Source organism: Protopterus annectens, chromosome 5.part1 (assembly GCF_019279795.1).
Source record: "Protopterus annectens isolate FY-2018-M chromosome 5.part1, PAN1.0, whole genome shotgun sequence".
In the NCBI taxonomy this organism is placed as follows: Eukaryota; Metazoa; Chordata; order Ceratodontiformes; family Protopteridae; genus Protopterus; species Protopterus annectens.
In genome coordinates this window covers 683,679,068-683,703,345 of record NC_056736.1, presented here as the reverse complement: position 1 = coordinate 683,703,345, position 24,278 = coordinate 683,679,068, and the positions used below count along the sequence as shown (strand labels likewise).

At 42.1% G+C, this 24,278-nt stretch overlaps 1 protein-coding gene across 1 annotated transcript in view; it reads left to right on the top strand.

Moving 5' to 3' along the window:
* EXOSC8 (exosome component 8) overlaps positions 1 to 24,278 on the top strand; it is a 533,341-nt gene that overhangs the window by 507,345 nt on the left and 1,718 nt on the right. The window contains exon 10 of the mRNA XM_044073308.1: positions 22,423 to 22,529. Within this exon, the coding sequence (XP_043929243.1) occupies positions 22,423 to 22,529 (107 nt within the window). The remainder of the gene's footprint in view (positions 1 to 22,422; positions 22,530 to 24,278) is intronic.

The following is a 24,278-nucleotide window of genomic DNA, read 5'->3' as shown; positions in this document are numbered from 1 at the left end:
CTCAATGACTCTCTCGGTTGGGCTACAGGACCTCTTTACCTGGATGCCCCTCTCGGAGGAAAACTTTCTCTTTTTTACAGAAATTGGACTCATATTACCCAGGACAAATGGGTATTGGACGTGATTTTAAAAGGCTACAAATTCCACTTTCATACCTTGCCAAGGGCTTTCGGTTGGCCAGATCTGCCAAAACATCAATGGTCAGAGGCCTTAAATCAAGTGGATGCTCTTCTGGCCATGAGAGCCATAGAGCCTGTCCCACTCTCAGAGATGGGAAAAGGTTTTTATTCAAGACTGTTTCTGGTTCCAAGAAAACAAAGCTCATGGAGACCTATTCTGGACCTTTCTGTGTTAAACACCTTTTTGGAAATTCCAAAATTCAAGATGCTTACTCTGCAGCAGCTGATTCCAATGCTCTCTCAGGACGCCTGGATGGTGAATTTGGACCTAAAGGAAGCTTATTTACACATTCCCATCAGGCAGGAACGCAGGAAATTCCTCAGGTTCAAGGCAGGTTCGAGATGCTTTCAATTCTCTGTACTGCCCTTTGGTTTATCTACTGCGCCCAGAGTCTTTACCAAGTGCCTGGCACCAGTAGTGGCTTATTGCAGACTCCAGGGGATTCAAATTTACCCCTATTTGGACGACTGCCTTATTCAGGCAGACAGCAAGGATCTTTTACTTCAACATCTGGATTTTGTTCAACGTCTCCTCATCCTACTGGGATTTTCAGTGAACACAAAAAAGTCACATTTGATCCCTTCTCAACAAATGGTATTTCTGGGAGCCCTCTTAAATACAACCTTACAAAGGGCTTTCCTCACTACAGAAAAACAAATACAGCTGGCTTCAATTTTCAAGACTTTGGCAACTCTACCTCAGCTCACTGCAAGGAAATTCCTGCAGGCACTGGGCTACATGGCTTCCTGCATTCTGTTGATCCCAAATGCAAGGCTTCATATGAGAAAGCTTCAATGGTATCTGAAAAGTGTATGGTGCAGCATTACCACGATCTGGACACTCTGATTCCTCTGATCCCCTGCCTCCAGAAGGAGTTCCTTTGGTGGTCCAGGGTGTGTGCTTTAAACGAAGGAAAGCCTTTCCGTCTTCCTCAACCTTCTCAAATCATAACCACGGACGCCTCGGATTATGCTTGGGGAGCACATTTTCTAGGCAATTGCCAGCAGGGAACCTGGACAAAGGATCATCTTCACTGGCACATCAATCTGAAGGAAATGTTGGCAGTTCAAAATGCTCTTCTAGCCTTCAAGAACCTTTTGCATCCAGGACCTCTTTTGATACGCACAGACAACACCACAGTCATGTGGTACATAAACAAGCAGGGGGGTTCTCATTCGTACCCCCTTTGCAGACTAGCTATGGCTTTATGGGACACAGCTCTAAATCTGAATCTACATCTCCAGGCCCAGTTCATACCAGGAGAACAGAATCTCTTAGCAGACAGCCTGAGCAGGAACATTTTAGATCCTCACGAATGGATGCTAGACACCAACTTATTCAACAGGATTACTGCAGTTTGGGGATGCCCCCAGATAGATCTGTTTGCATCCCACCTCAATCATCAGCTGCCTCTCTTTTGCACCAGGTCATTCCACAAAACAGCTTGTAAAGTGGATGCCCTGTCCTTCAGCTGGAGAAACCTTTTGGGATATGCCTTCCCTCCTCTTCCTCTACTTCCTCGGGTATTACTAAAGATAAAACAGGACAAGCCCAAGTTCCTCATCTTGATTGCTCCAAATTGGCCTCGACAGTTTTGGTATCCAACTTTAAAGCACCTGTTCTTGGAGCCTCCTTGGATTCTTCTCTGAACCCTTCTCTTCTGTCCCAGCATCAGGGTCAGTTGCTACATTCCAATCTCAAGACCCTTTGCCTGACAGCTTGGCTCTTCAAAGGAATTTGATTTCTTCTAGTCTTCCCAAACAAGTTTTGGATGTTCTTTTGGAAGCTAGACGGCCTAGCACTAGGAAATCCTATGCCTCTAAATGGAAGAGATTTTGCATTTGGATGCAGGACCGAGGCTTGGACCCTCTGGTACCTGATCTCTCTTCTATTTTGCTTTACCTCTCGGATCTTTTGTCTAATGGACTTTCCTTTTCTTCCATTAAGATTCATGCTTCTGCTATTTCTGCTCATTTCAATACTGATCCCCCTGTTTTTTCTCATCCTTTGGTGAAACAATTCTTGAGAGGGGCTAAGAATTTAAGGCCTCCCAGGACCCCTCCTGTTCCTGCTTGGGATCTTAATTATGTTTTAGAAAAACTTACTTTGCCTCCTTTTGAGCCTGCTGCATCTTCAGATGTTAAGTTTTTGTCTTGGAAGACAGTTCTTTTGTTAGCTTTGACTTCTGCCAGAAGGGTCTCAGAGTTGCAAGCTCTCATGGCTGTGGAACCATACCTTATTTTCCACCAGGGCAGAGTATCCTTGAGGACCAATCCTACTTTCATGCCTAAGGTGATTTCGAAAGTGGCTTTGAATCAAACAATTCACCTTCCTACCTTCTTTCCTAATCCTCAGAATAAAGGGGAAAGGATTTTGCACTCCTTGGACGTGCACAGACAGTTACGATTTTATTTGGACAAGACTAGAGTTCAGAAAATCTAACCAATTGTTTGTTTCTTTTGCCTCCAGTTCTCTTGGAAAGGCTATTTCCAAACAAACTATTTCCAAATGGATTTCTTATGGAATAAGGTTTTGTTACACTCATCATGGGAAACATTTTCCAGGTACTGTGAGAAGTCATTCTACTAGAGCAGCTGCTACTTCTACAGCTTTTCTCAGGGGAGTTCCTACCAAGGATATCTTGGAAGCTGCCACTTGGAGTTCTGTGCATACTTTTTCCAAGCACTACAATCTCCCTTTGTATTCTAAGACCAGGGCAGGCTTTGCCTCTGCTGTTTTGCAGGGTCTTCTTGCTGCCCTTTCTTCTGTCTAAACCTCCCCCCTTTTTCACTGCTTTGGGATTCCACCCTACAGTTATGACTGCAACAGTGAAACACGATGAACATAGTACAGTTGTGTACACCTACCATAAATGTAGATGTTAGAGTGTCTTCACTGTTGCAGTCGGTGTTTCCCTCCCTCCTATCCCCTCTTTTTCTCTCTTTTGTGGTGTATTTGTGTTTCCTAGTGGGATTCATTTATGATCTATTGGGGACTTCTGACATCTGGGGCAAGAAAGGCTGGAGAAGATGGCATCGGCTGAGGGCTATGTACCAGAGCGTACTGACGTCAGGGTACTGGATTGTACAGCCGACGCCAGACCCAGACTTTGGGATTCTGGCCGACCTCGGGCTGCCTGCCGGCAAGAGCACCCTACAGTTATGACTGCAACAGTGAAGACACTCGAACATCTACATTTATGGTAGGTGTACACAACTGTACTGTGTGTGTGTGTGTGTGTGTGTGTGTGTGTGTGTGTGTGTGTGTGTGTGTGTGTGTGGTCTTCCTTGACAGGTTTCACAAACAGACTGCTGGGAGCCAAGTGACATCTCTCACTAATATCTAAATATAATTTCAGTGCTGGCAATAGTATGACATCAAATCTGGTCATCTAACTCTGCTTCCCACAGTACCCCCTTTACTAGAAACCTAATCAGAGTCTAGCACATATTTGTTACCATGCACATACATAGAGCTTTGTTAAGATGTTTTCTAGCACCTGGAAACAATAAAACCATTTTAAAAACTTTCACTCTTCCAGGGTAGCAATTAGTTCACCCCTAAGGACAATACAGTAAGATTCCCAGTCCTGGTTTTTACAGACATTTTGTCTCTGGCTTCAGTCAGAACTGTAAGATACAATTTTTATGGCCTAAACCAGGTAATTTAATTTCAGACTATTTTTCAAAGTTAGCTGGACTGAGATTGACCTCTTTTCCAGTATCTTGTTTTACATTTTATTAATTTCAGCAGTTACAATACAGTCTGACAACAGGTGTATTTTGTTTCCGTCCAGCAGGACCCACTGTTGGTACATTTTCAACACAATCACCTGTACAAATCATTTTGATATGCAATTGACATAATTCTTTACAAAATTCCAGCTAGTTATTCTGGCAGATGTTACACATCCACTGCCCTACTTTCTCTGGTATAGCAAGCACTACCTCACAATGTTGCTCCTTACTCCACCTTCTATGCCCAAGGGACTTTTAAAGTTAATCTTATATGAGAGTAATTTATCCCGGTGCCTTATTATACCTTCTATGCCCAGGATGCTTTTAAAGTTAATCTTATCTACTCTGTCTTTAAATTTGTTGCTCTATCACAGCAGAATACTTTTCATGTCCTGTGGGTTCTTGCAGGCAGTTGTAACCATAGTTCAGTACTTGCTGCATTTTAGGTAATGCACACCTGCAGATCAGATTTCCCAGATGTACCTATACCTATTACAAAAGACTTTTATTCCTGTTTCTATAACACCATTTGCTACTACTTGGTAAATATTTGAATCGGATTTTGACTCCTGTGAATTTTCATTGTATTGCATAAATACTTACTGGCAATTGACTTTGCAAAACCACTTGCATATTACCATTGCTTGTAACCCCCCCCCCCCCATTCCTGTTGTGCACCAATTCCTACTAGACATGTGCCCTGTAGGAATCGAAAGCAATACTGTAATTCTTGGAAATTTTAATATTAATACCAGTGGCCTCTTCTCATACCCTTAGCAGACATGCATATGGGGAAAAATTCATTGGTTATCCTTGCAGTAACTAATATTAAAAACAGATGTCTTCAGGTAGTTTCCCTTCCAAAAAACCTAAATGGCCACTGCCATACACTGTGGTACCGGTCTTTCAAAACTAAGAAAAAGCCTGTCCCCTCAGTCTTATTGCTTTCAGTTCTGTCTCTGAATCAAAACAAAAAGTTATATTAAATCTGCATTTATAAGCAATTATGTAACCACAGTCCCAGATATGGCACTATAATACTTCATCAACATACTTACTCTAGTACAGGGCACTGGCTTTCCTATAACATCAGGAAGATTAAGGGGGCATACCTGCCTCTGGCTAACTACTGTACTGAAAAAAAATCTCTGTCTTCAAGAGACAAAGCATGGAAACATTGGAAACAAAATCCCTCAAATTAAATGCACTGTATCTTCACATTAGAAAGGCATCCAAAACTGCTGCCGGTACTGCAGTGGCTAATTTTTGAACAGACAAGAGGCAGACTCTTTTAATCTCTCCCAAACACTTTTAATAAGAACTTTAAATGACTAACAACTAAAGAATCAGTGGATGTCACTCATCTGCTGCTCTGCCATGGAAACCCATAATTTTGCCAGCAACTACAGGTAGTTTCTTATAACCATTCAAGACCTTGTTAACAAATTCCCTCCTCAGCCCATTGCAACTCCTACATCACATAAAGTTAATGAGTCTCAGTTATACCTACTAACAGCCTGTTGCCCAACATTCTGTTTTAGACAAATAACAATGAAGGTAAAAAACAGCACTTAACCCGAATTCCAGGTTAGAGCAAGGCCTACCAGTCTCCATCCTGATTTCATTAGAATGGCTTCAGTATCTGTAGCAGAATCACATACCCATATATACAGTCTGTCTTTATCTTCTGGCTTATTTCCCACCCTGTTCAACCATGACACCATTATTCCTCTGCCTAAGGTTTCAAACCCAAGGGATTGCAAAGATTATAGGGCCATAGTAAACTTGTGTCCACTTAAAGAAAATTGAAAAATAGTCGTCATATACATAAATATGACCTACTGTGTGATGAACAGCATATATTTCATAACTGTTTCAGTATGTTACCAGTCCTATTACACTGCAACAGACTCTGTATTCGGTAGTATGAATGGTAGTATGAATGATAGTATGAATGATAGTGTACTTACAGGAAGTCTGTTTATCGACGTGACCAGGACCTTTCAAACTGAGAATAACCCTGGCTGCTTAACAGATGTGCCACACTTAATTTTGTTAGTAATAGTTGGTAGTAGTTTGAACGCTACCTCAGTAACTGACCATTGTGGGTATACTGGAGTACGTGCCTTTAGTGCTGCACACACGTACGATGATGTTTCGTATGCTACAGTATAAAGGCACCGCTGTTATCACTCTGCATTATTTCCCTCCCTTGTTTTTGTTGTTTCATTAATCTGGCTTTGGAATTGCCAGCCCCTCCTGTAAATGTGTGTTTGAACACTCCTGCTGGGCCCATCTCATTTGCTCACTCAACCGAGTACAATGAGCTCATATTTTGATTTCAGACACCTCTACCAGTCCTATCTGTTCAGCTCTATCCACTGTGTACAGAGAGAGCATTTGGGAACCCCTGTAGACCTAGTTGTGCTCTATTCCATCCTTCTCCACTAACAAAAAAAAAACATTTATACTTTATTTAGCTGCTGTTACTGAAACTGTCTTCTACCTTCTTTATTGCCTTAGTTTGCTGTTCTGTGTGCTCTTAAGTGTTCAAATGCTGTTATTCTGCCCTTATTACTGCTTATTAGTATCCTGATTAAATTTGTCTGTTATTCTAACTGTCTTAGTTCTGGTTTTAGCACTTGTGCTTCAGGCCAGTTATTTTACATTTAGGGTTTTTTGTGGACAAATCCTGCTCTCCCCAAGTTCACCAAGTATTCAGAGCACTATGTCTAGAAAATTCCCATCAGTTTCCCCTGTCAAACTGGTCAACATGGGATACTGAGACAGTGTAGCAACTGCCTCATGTTCACGGACAGTCCCCTTCTCCTAGCACATAATTCTTCTACTTGCGAGAGATGCATCTACATCAGTAAGGTGGAATCCATGCTCTCTCACACCACAGTCAGTACTCCTGACAAAGAGGAGATTGCCAGTACAAGCACCATACCACCCACATCACAGCACCATACACCCACCTATGCAGGGGTCCTCAACAAAAACTTACCTAAACAACAGAGACCCCTAAAATGCACTCAAAACATTCCACACACGATGCCAATCATATTGCACAAAGTAGTCACCACACCAGTGTCTCACAAACACAGTTCAGTAGGCTAACAATAAACCAACGCAGCCCGTAAGGCATAACAAAAAACAAACATACTAGTCATTGGTGACTCAGTAGTGAGACACACTGATGTCCCCCTCTCCAGGCTCAACAAGGGGAAGGTCAGCTGTCAGGCGCTAGAATCCTCCACATTACGCACGCACTTAAGTCTCTCCACAACAGGTACAAATATGACTCTGTCATTGTCCATGTTGGTGTGAATGACTTGAGACATACTTCCCTGGACTACATGAAGAGAGACATGATTGAGCACTCAGAATATGCGCTTCAGGCAGGTGCGACCCTAGCCCTGAGCAGCATCCTACCTACACCAAGAGTGATGCCACAGTACCAACAAAAAAATGATTGACTTCAACAATTGGCTTAGTTTCTGGTGTCTTTCCAAGGGGATCCAGTATCTGTCTGCCTGGGATGACAGGCCTTGTTGCTTTGCCAGAGATGGCCTCCACTTGTCACCCCTGGGGTTCTGGATCTTGGCCAAGGCTATGTCCCAAAGACAAGTCTTCCAACATGAAAGATCTGTCAAAAAGCAAATTGAAGGTGATGATGCTCAATGCTAGGAGCCTTAATCTGAAAATGCACTCACTGGAGGCTCTCCTGACATGGGAAGATGCCGATGTCTGTGCAGTCACAGAAATTTGGTTCAGGGCTGTGGTGAGCACCCCTGCTTTACCAGGCTATGCCTCATTCCACACTTTCTAACCCCAAAATGAAGTTGGAAAGACTAAGGGTGGTGGAGTCTCTATCTTCATTAAAGCCAAGCACACCTCCAGACTGGTTTACTAGCATAATGCACTGGAATTACTCCAGGTGCAACTGACAGTTGGCAAGACACCCATCGAAGTTATAGCCAGCTATAGACCCCCCCTTCCATGTCTCAGGACACCCACTCCTCCTACCTGGACCTACTTGACTCCATCAAGGTATCCCCTAACACCCTGATCCTTAGTGACTTCAACTACCTTACCATAGACTGGGTGAACTATTCCTGCACTAATGCACTCACTCAACGATTCCTTGACTTCATCACCTCTAACTCAATAGACCAGCTGGTCTCATCCCTCCCTGGTGAGATCAGATCATCAGTCTGTCTCATTCGAAGTTTCTATCCAACCCAAACCCTCCCCAGCCATAACCAGGCTAAAAAACTTCTCAAAAGCTGACTACACCCTCCTAAGGGAGGGTATCAGCAGCTTCACACCACCACCACCCCCTCCCCTCAGAGGATGCAGACAACTATGCTTAACAGTGCACCAGTGCAGTATACAAGCACCTGTACAACTGCATGGACTCAACCATACCCAACAGAACTAAAACTTTCTCCTCAAGGAAACACAATCCTATCTGGTAGACATAGTCTTATCAACAGGCTTTATAACAAAAGGAAGAAACTGTTGTCCAAGGGTAAAAAGAAACCGATTCCAAATCGGAAAATCTCCCTCCTCTGCCTCAACAAGCAAATTAGATCACTAGTGAAAAACTCCAAAGCCAATTATGAGTTGAAACTAGCCCCCAAAACAAAGGGAAACCACAAGTCCTTCATCAGTTACATTAGGAACCTCCATGGCAAAGCCCATGTTTGTTCCAAATTAGTACTTAATGGTACCAGTTACACACTGATCCTGCTGACTTAGCCAACCTACTAGCTGATAGGTTCAGCGCAAATTTCACCCCTTTATCACCCCCCAAAGGCCCAGTCATCATCCCCAATACTTGTATAACACCTCACATCTCTGTAGATCAAGTGTTAAAGGCCCTATCCAAGACAAGGAAGACAGCTTCCATTGGACCTGATAATATCCCAGGCTATATTCTGCACCATCTCCAGCAAGAACTAGCTTAGCCACTGAGCACCCTATTCAACCACAGCCTAATTATAGGCTTCATTCCAGCAGAGTGCAGAACTGCCATTGTCATCCCCTTGTACAAAGGTGGTGCCACTACTGACCTGGGAAACTATCGCCCCATTACCTTGACAAGTCTGATCTGTAAAGCAATGGAGCATATTATTATGGCTGTCACAAACAAGGACGTAGGTAATCTCCAAACACTCGACCCCACCCAGTTCAGATTAGTCAGGGGCAGATCTTGCCTACTGAACCTAGTTGACTTCTTTGAGACTGTTACCAAGGCCCTGGATGAGGGAAAGTCAATACATACAGCTTACCTTGACCTCACCAAGGCCTTTGACACAATTCCCCACTCGGGCATCATTGAAAAGCTAACATAACTTGGTGTTCATCCCTGTCTCGTCAGATGGTAGGCCAACTGGCTCACAGGACCCACAAGGTCAAAATAGGTGCCACCACCTCCGACAACAGAGCTGTCACTAGTGGTATTCATCAGGGATCTGTCCTGGGAACCCTTAATGTTTGGCATCTACTTCTCAGAAGTCTAGGCAAAGATCAAGGGTCTGTGGCTGACCAAGTTTGCAGATGCCTGTAAGTTGGGTGCTGTCATTGACTCCCCAAATGAGATTAACATACTGCAAGAGGGTCTCACAGCTACCAATAACTGGTGTCAAAGTCATGGCCTTTATCATAGCCTTAAGTTAAATGCAAAATAATGTCATCATACCATTCTGCAAAAACACGATCCATACTGATTACCACATCAGTGGCAACCCCCTAAGCACACAACCCATGATGAGAGACCTGGATACTCAGGTTGACAACAGTCTCTCATTCGATCATCATGTGGCGGTAGTGGTCAGAAAAGCCTTTTACTTGGTTCATCTCATAAGTAAAGGGATTGCATCCAGAAAAAAGGAGGTTATTACCTCTCTGTACTTCTCCCTCATTAGACCTATAATTAAGTACAACACCCCATTTGGTATGCACCTCTCCAAACACCTGCACCAACAGGAATGGCCACAGGAAAAGTGAATACATGGCCCCCAACACCTGTCTTATGCGGACAGGCTCAAATCACTATCACTTTACTCGGTATCATACAGATTGCTCAGAGGTGATCTGTGTCTTGCCTACAAGGCAGTATCGGACCCTGCCCTACTAGAGATGCTCCATATCCACAAGTCTAACTCCTTGCACATTACCCACTCGATAGGCCTAAATCTAATATGCAACATCAACAAAACCCGCTGGAGAGACAGGTATGTTCTCTCTGCTATACTCTTCTTCTTCTTCTTCTAACAGTGGCTGCCCCGTCTCTGGAATAGACTTCCCATACATGTCAAACAGAGTACCTCGCTGACCCTCTTCAAGCGCAACCTTGATGAGTGGATGGGAAAACACAAATTTGTCCCCAGGGGTTCCAGCTTTGTCCCTCACTGACAGGGGCTGACTGAGGTTTCTTTTTTGGGGATAAACTCTTGGCTAGGCTTGTAAGGGCCCCAGGGCCATTAGCCTAGTAACCTCCTATGATCCCAATGACCTTTCATAGCTTAAGTTATGTTTACTTATGAGCTACTGCTACTAGAATCCGGTAAAAATGTGTATGACCTACAGCAAAAATTGCATTGCAGGTTCCCTGTAGCTGGACCCAAACCTACAGACCTTTGGTGAATCCAGTGCAATCCAACATCATGATCTTTGGCACAAGTTAGACATTACACAGCCTCTCTCTTGTTGCAGCGTTAGATGGCAGTAGCAGTGCTATATTTAACACTACTGAACAAAAGTGTCATGGCTTAACACTAAATGCTCATTCGCCTTTTATTGGCATATAGCTTGGGTAATCAAAAAACACTGACTCTACTTATGTTACAGGATTGCACATTTGTCCTTACCCAGTTTGCATTATTCCCTACCAGTGAATGTGCTTATCCCCAAAATGGAATATGGGCTCCCATTACTAACCGTCCATTCTAGTTCCAACAAAGACAAAGTACACACTACTGTTAACAAAATATACAGCTTTGTTTTTCTTGCAATTTCCTGCACCCATCACTATGACCTACTGACAGGCTTTGATTGCCTGCCTGTAAACAGCAGATCTATGCTTCTTACTTCACTGCTTTTAAAAATCATCAGACAAGGCCAGTGTCTGCTGTTAAGTACTAAACTTCAAATTAGACAGCAAAGATATCCTCTCAAGGATAACCTGAAGACATTGCTACCTTGGCACTACCTTGGTAAACAAATGTAAATGAATAAATGAAATAAACAGTTATATATTTATGTATAAAATAACAAGATGACTTGGTGGTTAAGGTCTTCGCCTCCTATGTACAAGGTACAAGGTACAAGGTTGGGTCCTGACCTCCAGCCAAGACCTGTTTGGAGTTTGCATGTTCTCCCTGTGTCTCCGTGGGGTTTTTCCCATGTCCGAAAAACATGCTGAGTGTTTCCATCTCAAACTCACCAATAAATGGAGTTGTGGACAGCAGCACAGACTCTACATGATGCCTTATAGGGGGAGAGTTGTATAGACCAACCACTTTGGGCATCTACTGTGGTGCACAGTATCCTCAAGATGGGAGAACAGGGATCACGGACTGCACACTGTGGCAGGGCTAGCCACTCAACTGTGTAAAATATGGCTCTAGGTGATTTGGTCATGTTGACTGTTACCACAAATGGGCATGGATAGTTACCGGTGATAAGTTGGCTGAGGACCCGGCCTACTCTGACCCACACCAGGGACTTGTGTTAATAGTGGGAGGGGTATATGTGCCCCTATTGGCCAGTGTGTGCCCACCATAAAGCCCAGCAGCCATGGGTCAATAAGCTACTGGCTGGCCGGTGTCTAGTTGCCCAGCCTGGGTTACCTGGGATAGCTCTGTTGACTGAAAGCTGGATGTAAAACCAACCAACCTGCCAAACATGAACTTGAGAATTGCTATGCTTAATGTAAGTTTACTGACTGGATGTAGCTTGGAAGTGGATGATATGATACGGAGGAGGCCGGATGTCCTATGTATCCAGGAGACGAGATGGAAGGACAGTGAAGCAGAGCAACTTGGCTTGGGATCCAGAGTCTACTACTCAGGTGGAGGGCAGGCTAGAAATGGTGTAAGAATTGTGGTGAGAGAGAGGCTTCAGAAAGCAGTAAGGGATATCATCAGAATTAATGACAGATTCATGGCAGTCAGACTCCAGTGTAATGATAGGGCAGTATACATAATATCAGCCTATGGCCCACAGCAGGGTTGTGATAGTGAGGAAAAGAGTGCATCCAGACAGCAGTTGCAGGACCTACTAGATAAAGCAGGACAACATGAATTGGTGTTGATAATGGGAGACTTGAATGCACATATCGGGACAGACAGAACAGGATATGAGGACTGCCTGGGGCCATATGGGTGGGGCGACAGGAATAAAGAAGGAGAAGCCATTCTAGACTTCTGTCTGGCAAATGGCTTGATAGTAGCCAACACATGGTTCAGAAAGAGAGAGAGTCACAAGATCACATACAAGAGTAGTCAACATGCAACTCAGGTAGACTTCCTCTTAATAAGGAAAAGGCACTGGGGCAGAATCCATGATTGCAAAGTCAACCCAATGAAACAGTCAGCCTACAGCATAAACCACTAGTTTCCACAATCAGCTGTAAGCAGTGGTCTGAGAAGGCTCTAAGGTCAACAGAGACCAGGCTGAAGACCTGGAAGTTGACTGGAGAGAAAGTATAACAGTTCAAGGAATTACTCAGGGCTCTAGCTCCCCAAGAAAAGGAGAAAATAGGTGGAGGTGAAGAAGAATAGCGGCCCCTAAAAACAGCATGTGTTAGGATTACAGAAAAGATATGTGGCCGAGCCAGGTATGGAAACAAGGTACATAAGGAAAGCTGGTGGTGGGATGCAGAAGTCCAGGAAGTCATCAAAAGAAAAAAGGAGTTTCTGTTTTCTGATTAAAACTAAGACTTGAGATCCCTTCGAAGTGTTTTAATGATCTAATAATATTGTCAATCGATAAATCAATATTGCCAATTGTTAATAAGATGTTGTCAGCAAAAAAATAGAATTTTAGAGGAATAGTTTGCATCCACTTCAAAACTTCTTGACATTGTTTCTTACAAAATTGGCAAAGGGTTCTATTGATAATGCAAATAATGAAGGAGACAAAAGGCAACCTTGTCTAGTGCCTTTTAGTATTTTAAGTGGGCCAGATAAGGCACCAATTTTAATATAAGCTATAGAACATTCATATAGTTTCTTTAATAAATCTATGAAAATCAGAAGAAAAAATAATCGGAATAAAACAGAAACTATTCGTATAAATAAAAAATTAAGTAATACCTTATCTATTCATAATAATTTTAATTGGACCAATGACAAATCGAAATATCTAGGGATTTATATTCATACTAAACGGAAAGACACTATAAAAACAAATTATAAAAATTAGAGAGCATATCATTAAATGGAATAAAATGCTCCTTACCATGGAAGAAAGATCATCCCTGATAAAGATGATTTTATTACCAAAAATTCTATTTTTTCTTCAAGCGCTAGTAGCTCCTCCTTCTAGGAAGCAACTAAAATATTTAAATTCCTTATTATTTAAATTTCTATGGCATCCTTAAAAACTGAGAATTAAATATGACTGGCACTATAAAAATTGGACTGAAGGAGGAAATGTTCTTCATGTTTCACTGTTGCAGTCATTACATTTGGGTAATTGTGCTGGCAGGTTGCCCTCAGTCGGCCTGAATTCCAAAGGTTTGGGTCCTGCTTCGGTTGCTGTCGCCCCTTCCCTGACGTCAGGTCGTCAGGGGTATAAAAGATGCAGCCAACGCAATTTTCTTCAGTCTTTCTTGCCGCGCGGTGCCCGAAGCAGAAGAAGTTCGCAAGTGCCAGTTGGCCAACTCCTGAGATTTTCGTGTTCGAGTTTCAGATCCGAAGTCTTCATTAAAAACTAAGTACCCCGTTGGGGAAACTTGTTTCTTGCTCCAGACCAATGTCAGAAAAAGTTAATAATTGTATTTCTTGTGGGAAGCAAATACCTCATAAGGACTTTCACTCTTACTGTATTCCTTGCCTAGGCCCTGACCACGACGTTTCAAGTTGTCGGTTTTGTGCTAGATTTAACCAATGCACTATTAAGCGTCGGTACGATTTTGCACTAAGCTATTTTTCGGCGCGGATTTAATTATACAATGTCGTCGGATAGCCATCTGACTACCGGAGTTCACAAAAAGCGCAAAGAAAAAGACAGGCAACTGAGGTCCAAACCCGACGACAAAGCTTCTCCTAAGCCAGTTGCCGGTTCTCAGTGAGGCGCTTTCGCAGCCCCTGTCGCCCGCTACTTTAGAGTCGCAGGCCACTACCGACTCCCACGTGGAGTCTGTCAGGCCGCTGGAAACTCAAGGTATTGGAGTCTCGGAGACTATTCCCTCATATGGGTCCGGAACCGCTGAGCAGGCATCTGCTTCTGAGGGTGTTTTCAGACCAAAACAATTATACATTAAACCGACTTCAACTTCAAAGGCAAAGACTAAAGCACCTTTAAAGACAAAGAAACAAGTTCGCCAGCCACATGGACAGGCTTCCATGCCCAAAAAACAGATGCTTAAAGTGGCCGAAGACTTAATTACCTTGATCAAGGGGTTCCCATCCCCCTCCTGATAAGAGGCCTAGGCAAGAGACAGACTATGAATCTTCAGATCAGGTTTCCATTTCCTCTGATTCCTCTTCTGATCAGGAATATTTTCTTCCACCCTATGAGGATTCTGATGCTGAAGAATCTATTCCTTCAGCTTCTCCTCCTGAGGACTATTCCTTTGGGGAAACCTTGCATACCATGAGGGAGCATTTCCACTGGGAGAGCCAAGATTTTTCAGAATCTAAGAAGAGACTCAGGGACTTCCTTCTACTACCTCAACACAGGCCTCTAGCTATTCCACCTGTGTTAGACATTGTAGATGATGTGTTTTCAGTGTCTAGTCTGACCCCTGGCTCCTTACCACCAGCTCCTGTTAAGCCTGACAGATACTACAGGGTTCCTGACTCTCATAAATTTATTTTCAAAAACCCTGCTGCAGACCCAGAAGCTATTTCTCAGGGTCTCAAAGGGGTTAAGGCTTCCACTGCCAAAAACCCTACCCCCTCTGACAGAGATTCTAGGGCACTGGATAGAAGGGGAAAAAAGATTTACACATCTGCTACCTTGGCTATAAGGGCCTTAAACTTCCAGTTTCATATGCTCAAATATCAGCAATATGTCATAACACTGCTTAAACAGAAAATGTTGGTAAATTCTGAATGTGTAGAAAACAAAGAAATGCAGGATTTATTGCATGCAGCTGAACAAGTTGGAAAGCATACTTTGCAATGTGGTTTTGATTCTCTGGAGGCCTCCTGCAGGGCCGCTGTTATGGGTTCTGTAATTAGGAGGTATGCTTGGTTAAAGGAACAAAGTCTGCCTGATCATGTCAAAGCTAAATTATTAGATGCACCATTACAGCATGATATCTTGTTTGGTGTTAAGGCAGAAGAAGTGTTAAAGAAAATGGAGGACAAAGCTAAATCCATGCAAACGGTCAAAGATTTTTTACAAGTGCAGCCACCTAGGTTTAGCAGACACTGGCCTACACAGAATTGGTCCTCCCCAAGGTACTCCTAAAGGTGAGACAGCAGAAACCAAAAATGATTCTGATCGCCCCAGACTGGCCCCGCCAGTACTGGTATCCAATCTTGCGGAACTTGTCTCAATGCCCAGCCTGGACCTTACCTCAAATACCTCATCTACTGTCCCAAAAAGCAATCAGATTCTGCACAGCCAACTCAGGACTCTAAACCTGGCAGCATGGTGGATAATGTAGCCATACAAAGCACACCTCAAGTTGTGATGGATGTCATTTTGGAAGCCAGAAAGCCTAGTACTAGAAAATCCTATGCTGGAAAATGGAAGAGATTTTGTGCTTGGAACCAAGCTCAAGGAACTGACACAGCTGCACCAAATATTCCTCAGATTTTGCAATACTTAACTGAGATGCTGGACAAAGGCCTATCTTTTTCTTCAATTAAAATTCATGCCTCTGCCATTTCGGCTCATTACAATACAGAGCCACCACTTTTTTCTCATCCTTTATTAAGGCAGTACCTCAGAGGAGCCAAAATTTTAAGGCCCCCAAGGAGATCCCCAATGCCTGCATTGGACCTCAGTTATGTCTTGGAAAAACTCACCCTACCTCCTTTTGAGCCAGCTGCTACTGCGGATATAACGTTTTTATCGTGCAAAACAGCTCTGCTCCTAGCAATAACTTCTGCAAGATGAGTGTCAGAGCTACAGGCTCTCATGGCTGTGGAACCTTTTATAATTTTTTATCCAGACAGGGTCTCTCTGAGGACAAACCCTACATTTATGCCTAAGGTGGTGTCCAGTGTAGCCCTTAACCAAACTATTCATTTGCCAACTTTTTTATCCAAATCCACAGAACAAGGGGGAGAAAATTCTACATTCTTTGGATGTATACAGACAACTTAGATTCTATTTGGACAAAACTAAAGTTTTCAGAAAGACAGAACAATTACTAGTGACATATGCTGCAGGATCACTAGTGGCATATGCTGCAGGATCACAAAGAAAGGCCATCTCCAAGCAGACTATTTCAAAGTGGATAGGTCACTGCATTCATTTCTGCTACTCTCAGCATGGCAAGCCAGTGCTTAAGGGCATTAGACCACATTCAACCAGAGCTGCAGCCACTTCTGCAGCCTTTCTCAGGGGAGTACCAAACAAAGACATTTTAGAGTCTGCTACTTGGATTTCAGTGCACACCTTTACAAAGCATTACGATCTGCCACTTTACTCTAAATCCAGAGAAGGCTTTGCCACTGCAGTTCTGCAGGGCCTCATAGCCGCTCCTAATGTTGTTTAGCTCCAGCCCCCCAACCATAGCTTTGGGACTCTACCCAAATGTAATGACTGCAACAGTTAAACACGAAGAACATAGTACAGGTGTGTACACTTACCATAAATGTAGATGTTTGAGTGTATTCACTGTTGCAGTCCAGGTTACCCACCCGCCATCCCCCTTATTCCTGCTGGAACTTATCTTTACTTCTCTGATCTATACAACCTATGTGGTATATTTGCTTGTAGATGAAGGTAAAGTTTATTTTGGTGCATGTATGTTTTATATATATATCTAGCCTACCCTTTTGGGGTCACCTGATATCTGGGGCAAGAAAAACTGAAGGAAATGGCGTCGGCTGCATCTTTTATACCCCTGACGAACTGACGTCAGGGAAGGGGCGACAGCAACCGACGCAGGACCCAAGACTTTGGAATTCAGGCCGACTGAGGGCAACCTGCCAGCAGGATTACCCAGATGTAATGACTGCAACAGTGAATACACTCGAACATCTACATTTATGGTAAGTGTACACAACTGTACTTTGCTTTTCCTAATCTTGAACTTTATGCAGATGCTATAATAAGTTTATGGTTAAGCCCGAAATACTCTTCAAATTGGAAATATTTACATAAAGCAATCCTATTAAGTAATATTGAATGTGTAACTAAGGGTATAGACTGCTAATTAAAGAATTATTTTTTAATAGTGAGGTGAACAATTTTAAATTTATTCCTATAATTAATTGTATCTTGCAAAATTTAAAAAAAGTAATAAATAAAAATCTAACAACTAATAATTTGTCCATCTTAACCAATGGTTGTTTGGACTCCTTTAACATGGCGAAAATAAAAATGGTTTAATATTTTGGCACCAATTTTTAGGAGACAATAATATTTATGACATCACTCATCTCTTAGGTAGATATAATGTCCCCCATAATAATTGGTTAAATATCAAATCTTTAGAGAGTTTATCCTAGCAGAATCCAAGAGATATCACTTTTCTGGTATAACAGACCTTCCCAAAAAGTTATTTATCCTTTTTGAATTTTCCTATTTAGGATATAATATAGGTATTTCAATATCTAGATTTTATAGTATTGTTAGATCTGATTCAGTAATATCAGAAAACAATTTATGGATCTACATGATTAATTTCAATAACACACGATTATCAGAAAATGATAAAATATCAATTCTTAAATCTGTACATTATACATCTTCATCTACATATTAGAAAATTTTCACTTGGAAATTTATCCATAGAAGTTTTATTACACCACAAAAAGCCACTAGAATAAACAAGAAGGACTCTTGTAGATGTTGGAGATGTGATTAGCTATTGTATGCTGATTGGGCACATATGTTTCTAGAATGTAGAAGTAACACCATTTTGGACTGAGTTTAAAAACTTTATTAAAGCCTTGTGGTCAGACAGATGAGAAATTTCTAATTCTTTGTTGCTTTTTAATGCACTAATGCCAAGGTATGTTCCATTAAATCAAATGAAACTTCTTTGGACCCTTCTTGCTATATGCTAATGTCCTCTCTTTTAATGAATTTATATCTCTTACTAAGATTATTTGTAGTAGGGAATTACAAATCGCTTTGCTATGTACCTCAAATGTGACTCATAAACAAATTGCATGGGTAAAGCTCAAAAGATTATTAGACAAATGTAATCTTTATTGAAGACTTTGCAACTGTTTTGGATTCTGTATTTAGTTTGTATTAATACACTGTGTTTCATTACTTGTGAAATTTATGTCATTGTTTTTACTATTTGAAAATCAATAAAAACAACTTAAAAAAAAGAAAAGAAAAAAGGAGTGCAGGAAGAAATGGGAGACAGAAAAGATTGACCAGACTAGGAAGGACTACTGGTTGGCTAGCAAAGAAGCTAAGAAAGGAGTTGCGATAATAAAGAATAGGGCATCAGAGGCACTGTACCAACTTCTTGGAAGTGACTCAGTAAGGGGCACAATGAAACTATATCAGGTTGCAAGCCAAAGACAAAAAGATAAATAAAATAGTCAGACATCCTTCAAAAGAGATGCCAGCAACAACCTGATCACCAGCCCAGAGGAGAGCAGAGGCAGATGGAAGGAGTATTTCCAGCAGTTTCTGAATGAAGAAAACCCTACAGAAGCTGTACTGCCCCCAGAAAACACCATACGATGAGAGGAAGAGGAGCCCACCCTAGAAGAAGTAAGAACAGCACTAAGGAAGATGAAGTCAGGGAAAGCAGCAGGCTCAGATGAAGTCACATCAGATATGAGAAAGATGCTGGGTGAGATAGGGGAGAAATGGCTCCTGAGGGTACTAATAGTAGTGTGGAGAGAAAGGCATATCCCAGATGACTGGAGAATAAGCATACTCATGCCAGTGTGCAAGAACAAAGGGGGCATCCACAACTGTGGGCAGTACAGAGGCATCAAACTCATATCACATTGCATGAAAGTTCTGGAGAGGGTGATTGATAAACGGATACACAGATTAGTAGTATGTAAGATGGGAGATGAGCAGTTTGGATTCAGATCAGGATGCAGCACAATTCACCCGATGTTTGCATTGAAATAGATACTCCAGAAGAAGCTACAGATGAGGAGAGAGTCCAACTGGGCATTCCTAGACTTGGAGAAAACATTTGACAAGGTCCCAAGAAAGCTGGTCTGGTCAGTACTGCGGTGGTTTGAAGTCCCAGAAACATTGGTAGAATTAGTGCAGGCTATGTACAAGGACCCAATGACTCAAGTACGAACACTGCACGGCCTCACATAGGGGTTCTCTGTGGGTGTACTTCAGGGTACAGATCTGAGCCCACTGCTGGTCATACTGGTGATGGACTACATTAGCAAACAGGTTGGAGGGGGAAGGATCAACAAAGCTGCTGTATGCAGACGATGTAGCAGTACAGGCAGACTCTGCTAGAACTGCAAAAAAGGATAGGAGAATGGAATGCAAATCTGAAGGCACATGGGATGAAACTAAGCACAGATTAGATGGCGGTAATGGCAGCAAATTGGGGAAATCAGAAGAAGCTGAGAATAGAGATAGAAGGGAAGATAGTGGAACAGGTAAACAGCTTTAAGTATTGGGGAGGCGTAGTTGAGAAGGGTAATCTGAATGAAGAGGTCAAAGCTAGAATCAGAGGGGCTGCAGCCAACTGGCATAAAGTATCAGGTGTAGTCTGTGACAGCAGAATGCCAAAGAAGCTGAAAAGTAAAGTGTACAAGACAGTGGTGCGACCAATACTACTGTATGGTACAGACACCTGGCAGTAAAGGCAGAACAGTTGAAGAAGCTAGAGGTGATGGAAATGAAGTGCCTGAGAAAGGTGATAGGAGACACACTGTGGGACAGATGAAAAAATGAGGACATAAGAGCAGAAGCCAAAGTAGCTTCAGTCACAGAAACGATCAGAGAGAACAGATTACGGTGGTTTGGGCACATGTATAAAAAAGCAGAAGACAATCTAGTGAGGAAGATTTGGGACAGACAGGAAGAAGGTAAGAGGAAGCAAGGATGCCCTGCAAAGAGGTGGATGGATTGTGTGAAAGAAGATGTGCGACAGTCAGGCATGAGTGTTGAAGAAGGCAGGAGTGTGGCACTGAATCGAGAGAGTTGGCAACAGTTAACACGATACCCCGACCCCATGTAGAAAAATGGGAAAAAGGGGGCTGATGATGTATAAAATAAATTTAAAATAAAATAGACAGCCCTGTCTTTGTTAGACTGCATTTTAAAACCTGCCGGGGTAAAGGGCATTTTCTAAATTTAAGCCCATCTGCTTGGAATAGTCTTCTGTTGGAAGTGTAAAAAGCTACAGACTTTGCAGGCATTTAAGGCAAAACTAAATAAACGTCTGTCTAATTAAGCAGACTGTGACTGTTTTTGGGATAAAGAATAAAAGGCTGCCAGAAATTGCCACTTCTAATGCTGGTCATGTAATTCCTCTGTTCCTATTGTAACTGTGTTGAATGTCGTTTCTTTGAAACATTTTCTACTGTATCACAGTGTTTATGCATCATTACTATATATTTCAGTTCTGTCTTTTGTGTTATGCAAGTATAAACCTGTCTGCTTACCTTACATTCCTAATCATGGCTAAAAAGGGTCTGTTAACCAGTCTTACCCAGGCTATCAGACTGAAACGAATAAATACATAAATGAACAAAACGTCAAGTCAAAATTCCTAATGAAAGATTCCCAAATTAGACTCTTAAGTAGCTTTCTGTTTGTGTTTAGAGCTTTATTACCAAAAATATAATAGATTTACTTTCTGTATCTAGAACTATTTCCCTAGAGCTGTGCTTTCCTCAGAAGCATTCATTAAGAAAACACTTTTGGATAGTATTTGCACTGTAGCTATGTTGGCATCTCTCTTCACTTTTGCAGGACACTACAAGCTTTGTGGGATTTACCAGAGCTAGGTCCTCCTTTGGAGCTGACCTTGTCAGTGGCATGTTTCCTAGAAGAGCTGCCTACTACTACAAGCTCAGGATTCCAGCCTGTAGGTGATGGAAATGGAACTCCTAGTCTCAGATAAGAAAGTTGTTAACTCTCCTTAACATAATTGGGTCTGTATTATCTTGTTGAAATGACAAGTAAACAGCGAACTCTGTAATCGCCGAACAGCCACATCAGCGACTTTTTCCTATGGGAAAAAATCGCTTGGTCTGATAAAAAAAACAAATGTTCAAACCCTACATAGTGGGGGGCGTCACCCCCACACACCCCCTAATTAAATGTACCAACTCGGTGATCGCAGTACAGTGGGGAAAAGGGCAAATTCCCAATGACGGCCAAGAGCTTTTTTCCCTTGGGAAAAGTCACTGATGTGGACGTTCATCGATTAGAGTTCATTGTTTACTTGTCGATGAAGACGTGTTCACTGAACACGTTTTTCGACAAGATAATAAAGACCCCATAATTAGCTAATGTTAATTAAGATTAACTTACCTTAACATTGTCCGTATTGCCATTTCCTTTACTATACCTTCCCTTATCCCCCCTGCTCGTATCCTTCTGCATCCTTTAAGATCATGTGTTGCTGACAAGTTTGGTTTTGTATAGCTATTGATAATTTGATATACAGAGAGCTTGGCTATTGCTGGCATGCAAAGTGTTGTGTGTAAGTGGGGGTTGGTGATTTGTCAGAGTTCTAGATGCCAGGCTGTCTAAGGTTTGAGTTTTGAAGTTGATGGAAATGTTGCTTCTAGTCCAGATGTAATGTTCATAGTTAACTATTCAACTTTTGTCTTCCAGTCACTGTTGGGTATTATTACTTCACAGTCTTCTTTTGAAAAGTTTTTGAGTTTATGAAGTTTGAAGATTGGTCACTGAGAAAATGCTTCCGAAATTTCAGTTATGTGACAACATTAAAGTTCTGCTTTTCTTTGGGGAAGAAGCAGTATGACTGTATTCACTAAACTGAGAATGCTGGTGTAGTAGTGAGAACAGTAAATAGTGTACCTTTTTATTTGTTTTCTAAATCAATAAAATATAAGATTCAGTGTAGCAGTAATGTGTTATGGACGCAAGTGTTTTATTTTCCTGCTCCTAAAAATATATATATGTTAATATTTTTTTTATTTCTTAATATTGTATTTTGCAGCACAGTCATTATAGTTGATCCCACTGGAGAGGAAGAAAATCTAGCAACTGGAATGCTTACAATAGTAACGGATGAAGACAACAGACTGTGTACTGTACACAAATCAGGTACTAGGTCATGCAGTTCTTCATTAGATAGTCCTGTGAAATGCAAAGGAAAGTACTGCTGGTGTTTAACAGCATGGGGTGTCTATAGTGACCTGGTTAAATTTGAACCCAGGGATGACAGGACTAGAGAAATGTGTCACAAGGGATGATTCCTTCCACTGGGAAGTGGCACTGTAAAGTGTAAAGCCGATATCTGAAGCAGTATAGGAAGTTGTACAGAAATGTGTATCCGTTTTGCATATCCTCAGAGATGGCATTCATATAGTGAGGCTTTATCCAGCATGTGTCTTTTGGGCAGAAGGTGTCTGTGTGTGTGTACATATATGTACATACATATATAAGGCTCACCTGTAGTTGGTCAAAAATATTTTATTCAAAGTGTGATGACAGACTGATGTGCAGTTCAGTAAGAGTGAATGGAACTGTTGCAAGATTACTGAATACTTTCTGGTATTGCTCTCAGAGCTGATGTATTTAAGTTAGTAAGAGCACAGAGGGTACATTCTGCGACATTGGGGGTGCAGTAGGGGGGTTGTCCCCTGCAAAATAACAGTTACCATTTGTGAAATGTTCTTAGCTCACTCTTTTCACTGAGTGCCATGGGGTCTTTTCCATCCACCTGCTCGACCTCCAACTCAGGCAGATGGTACCGTGGATTAACATGTGATCCAAACGATGGCACATTCATGAGTTTAGCATCCCTGTTATGTGAGTATTAAGGAAATAAAGCTAATTTTTTATTTTGACAGTGCTCTTTCACTGGCCATTAAACCCTATCCTCCTAGTTGTCTGTATTTCTTCATTCCCTGGGAATGAGAATGCTGAGAACAGAAGCTGTCATCCAAGTACTAAAGACCAGCATTTTGTGGTTGATCCCTAATATGCCATGCACATGCTAAAAAGTATCCAAGGGGTTTGCTTATAATGGGCCACCATGATAAGCACTCAGCCATCCTTGTACATAAGTAAATGGCCGTGCCCCTTGGAGACAGCGACTCCACATGTTCACTGGTTTCCACCAGGGATTCTGTACTGAAGAGTATATGTGTACATACTCCCCTGCCCCTTCCAACCCCTTAAGAGTGGTGACCTGGCTTAGCTCCATCTTCTTCCATGTGCTGGCTCCACCAAGTACCACGCCACTCACTGAACTCTTGTCAATCAGTAGCTTAGTCAGGGCTTTTCCCTCTATGCTCCACCATGTACCGAGCCACTAACTGAATTGTTATCGACTGGAATCTTGGTGCTTTTCTCTGTATGGTCCACTAAATACTGAGCCACTAACTGAACTCTTTACCACCAGAGTCTTAGTCAGGTCTTTTTCCTCTATGCTGCACCAAGTATTGAGCCACTAACTGAATTGGTATCGACTGGAATCTTAGTCATGACTTTTCCCCTCTATGCCTCAGTAAGTACTGACCCACTAACTGAATTGTTATTGATGAGAATCTTAGTCAGAGATTTTCCATCTATGCTCCACCAAATACCTAGCCACTAACTAAACTTTTATCGACCAGTCTTATTCAGGGCTTTTCCCTCTATGCTCCATCAAGTACCTAGCCACTAGATGACTGCTTACTGACTAGCGTCTTAGGGCTTTTCCTTTTATGCTCAAACAAATACCTAACCACTAACTGAACTTTTGTCGACTGGAGCCTTATTCAAGGCTTTTCCCTCTATGCATCCCCAAGTATTGAGCCACTAACTAAACTCTAATTGATCAAGGTCTTAGGGCTTTTCCACCTATGC